Consider the following 3,777-nt stretch of genomic DNA (forward strand, 5'->3'; position numbering starts at 1 on the left):
AGGATGATATACTGTATATGTATAGTCATGGTTTTCCTGTATACAGGTAACTTATTTTAACTCGTGCTTCAGCAATAAAACACGATACTCTATTTTCTACCTACTCAATATGCTCATAAGTGTGAAACACCTGGTGTCATCACTGATTTTAGGTTAATATGATTTTCACATCAAGTGTGTCCTTCAAACCAAAATTAATACATTTGTGAGAATAGTCAAAACACATTGTTCTTTTGAACCGACGTATAGTATTACACAGTGATTGTTATCATTATTACTTTGCGTTAATTTTTAAGTGAGTGAGTTGGGTTTTACGCCGCTTTTAGCAATATTCCAGCAATATCACGGCGGGGGACACCAAAAATGGGCTTCACACATTGCACCCGAACCCGGAATCGAACCCGGGTCTTCGAACGCTTGAACCACACGGCTATCCCACCGCCCTCGTTAATTTTGAAACAGCCTTAAGAAGAAATTGTATTTATTCTAAAACACAGTTTGCGGCACTCATGAGTTACTCCCATCATATACAGTCTACGAAACCCTACAGTATCTCTTATCCTAACTTACTGTGTCACATAATCAATATTTGCCGCTATCACCAATTCCTATGTTCCAGGGCCACAGACTGCTATGACAACATAAGCTTGTTTTCACTCTCTTGGCATGGATAGCGGGGAGTGTGAGAGTCAGCAGGACTACTTATTGACATTTGGATGTTCCTCATTTCCTCCCTGAATGTTACAAGGAAAGGTCAATATGCTGTTACCGTAATAATTCTAATATCTGGTGACAGGCATGTCATAGTGATAAGTACCTGCTTTATCTCACCATTAGTTACATAAATATTGGACAGTATGATATTGACAATATTTGATCCCAACTTGGCACGATCGTTACTAAGTGAATCAGGCCTCCTTTCAGATATCGATCGCAGCGTTATAATGGTAACGCCGTAGTTTGAAGGCGTATGATATTGGTAGCGTTGATATTGCTTTGTTAAAAGAGCCCCAGGTCGTGTTACGTTTGGACAGATGTGCACCATCTTCATCCAGATGTGCACCATTGGATTATGTAAACTTCTGTAATCTAAAAGTAGTTATACTTTTACGCTTCTTTTAGCAGTACTCAGGCAATAACACGGTGGGAGACACCGGGATTGAGCTTGGTACAATGTAGGGAATCGAACCCGGGCCTGAGACGTGAAGTGCAAACGCATTAACCACGAAGCTACCCCACATCTTGTTATCGACAAACACACGTACAGCTAATCTCCCACATCAACCTGGGCCCAACATATGTCTGTATCAGGTTTCGGGATAAATGGAACTAAGGGGACATATGTAATAACGGTTAATTAAATAGTTAAGGTGATTTATAAATTGACGAATTATTCCTGTCTGTGGAGAACAGATTATGAGAAAATGATCATTTGTTGTTTCGCTTTGCGCAAGGTTGAAACATATTCGCAAAAGTGCCCTTGAGCTTTAGCTGACCTACTTTCACAAAAAAACAGCCCGTACTCAACAACCTATAATCCTCATCCCGAAAAGCCCTGGGAGTGATATGAATTGGCGGAGATAGTGTTTGTTTCCATAGCAACGTCTATTGAAATATCCCCAACGGTGTTACAATTCAGTGCTAATACCCCAGACCAAAACCTAATGAAGTGATAAGTGACCACAGACTCATCAAACAGAACTGAAAGCGTTCATTAGTTGATACATGAGATTTGAGGGAAAAGCGTTATGAATGTTCAAAACGAAATAGCTTATGAGGAAATATTGCTTATGAAGTGAAATATCACAGTCACATATAGAATGTCTCAGAAAGGAATTATGAACAGTGGTATTTACAAATATGTACAACTGTAAGTGTTTTCAAGTCATTACACTCACCGACAGAATAACATCGTACTTCCATTTGCAAGTCTTTTCCATTCCAAATATTAACAGGTGTTGATTGTAACATGGTCAACAGCTGTGTAATTGTCACCGACCGTTGATATATCATTTGTCATAATGGTCATCGGTCAATTTGTCCACGAAGACACATGGCCCTCTGTAAGTCTGTGCCATTAGATGCTGCGAGGGGGAATAATATGGACACCTGAATATTATGGAGAAAGTGGCGCTAACAAGCTTGCAAGGGTTTCCCGTCCAACGTTGGGGATATTTTCTGAGAGAAGCGACAATCCTTTGCGTATACGTCTGTCACATCCTGACCCTGAGGCATATATCCCGAAATCTTGTTATTGTCACTTGCCCTCGAAGCTTCGGGCTTTGCAACAGCAAACTGCCCCTTTTCCGTCCTCATTTCGTCCTCAGATTCAATCAGTGTTAATTTGGAGGCAAGACCTGCCCTAAGGCTAGCCATGGTGTTGAAGGAACTCCGTCTGTTGGCGATCGTCTGCTTACTCATACGAGCAGACGACTTTGTTGACACGTTCCTGTCATTAGGCGCTTCACCGCCATCTTCAGACACTTTGCTCAGTTTATGGTGCACGAATGACACGGGACTTTTGCTGGGACTCCTCACGTTCCCGAAAGTGAATTTGTTGGTAGGGCTGCCGTTTCGGGATGTTGGAGGGGGTGTTGGAGGCCTCCCCTTTCGTCGTCTGTTGAAGAACTCTTCCGGACACGTGTTGGCCCTCCGGCGTGGAGGGGACAAATCGGAGAACATCTCCACCTCACTGTTCATCTTGTCCTCAGGGTCCGAACAGTCTTCAATGGTAATCTCGGGAAGCTTAATTGCCATCTTCCCCTTGCCGTCGGATGTCGGGTCTGTGTAAGCTCTAGGTCTCATGCTGTTGTCATCCACAGTCAACAGGTTGGAATCTGTTGACGTGCTACCGGATGAATCTGGTGCTCGGAGCATGCTGATTTTCAGACCAATCTTCTTCTGCAAGTTGATCTTCTTTACAACTGACTCCAAAGTACGGAACGACTTGGACTTTTTGTGATTCGGTAATTTCCCTCTAAAGATGTGCGGCACGCTTCTTCCACCAAACTCGTTAGTACGACCGTTTGGGTTCAACTGACTAGCCCGTGTCGAGATGGCTGTGTTAAATACACTCGGCGTCCTCTCAGCAGGAGCGTTGGTCATAACTTCAAGCCCAGCCTCCTTTTCAGTGTTTACATCAACGGCGGCTATTGATTGGTCGCCGTGTTTCGCAGCATACGTCGATATCAACGGATGTGTTGATTTCGCCGAGATTGTTTTGCTCCCGGAGCGCCGTTCACTACCTATCACTACCTCGCTGCCACTGGACGCACCAACACAACTCCCATTTATCGATTCATCCGCGGGCATGCGCAGACGCTCGTATCCGGCAAGGCGCTGTCTGTATTTCTGCATGGAGTGATCTTGGCTCTGCAGCGCAGATTGTTGTTGTCTGGACAGATGCTTTTCCAGCGTGTTAAAAAGAATTTGTTCTCGCTGGTTTACATTCCGATATTGTCGTGGCACCAGAGCATCTTGGCCTGACTCAATTCGAAGGTTTTTCCGCTTTGTAATTGTACTTGAGGAATGGTTCTCAATCTCAGTTGCCGAAGTGCCAACTGTTGTGTTGGAGATATTTTCATATACTCTGTTATTAAGGACAACGCGACTGCTGTCGCTCTTTGCGTGGGTAACGATCTGTCCTTTTTCCATGACCTCAGGAATCCTTTTTTTCTGAAAATATACGAATTGAAGTTGTAAAATTTCATATTTTCTTAAAACAGAATTTTATTTAACGCCGTTTTTAGCAATATTCCAGCAATATCACGGCGGGGG

The 3,777-nt window shown here is 43.4% G+C and overlaps 1 protein-coding gene across 1 annotated transcript; it reads right to left on the reverse strand.

Moving 5' to 3' along the window:
- Nucleotides 1–417: 417 nt before the first annotated feature.
- LOC124271081 lies at nucleotides 418–3,105 on the reverse strand. The gene has a single exon (XM_046706154.1). The coding sequence runs from the start codon at nucleotides 3,103–3,105 to the stop codon at nucleotides 2,134–2,136; it is 972 nt and encodes a 323-aa protein (XP_046562110.1). The 3' UTR covers nucleotides 418–2,133.
- Between the last annotated feature and the right edge of the window lie 672 nt (nucleotides 3,106–3,777).

This window comes from Haliotis rubra, unplaced genomic scaffold (genome assembly GCF_003918875.1).
Source record: "Haliotis rubra isolate DU_JTF1 unplaced genomic scaffold, ASM391887v1 Scf1022, whole genome shotgun sequence".
NCBI lineage: Eukaryota > Metazoa > Mollusca > Gastropoda > Lepetellida > Haliotidae > Haliotis > Haliotis rubra.

Excerpts from the sequence above, each read along its gene's own strand:
- LOC124271081 (XM_046706154.1), bottom strand. The coding sequence starts at position 3,105 with ATGACCAACGCTCCTGCTGAGAGGACGCCGAGTGTATTTAACACAGCC.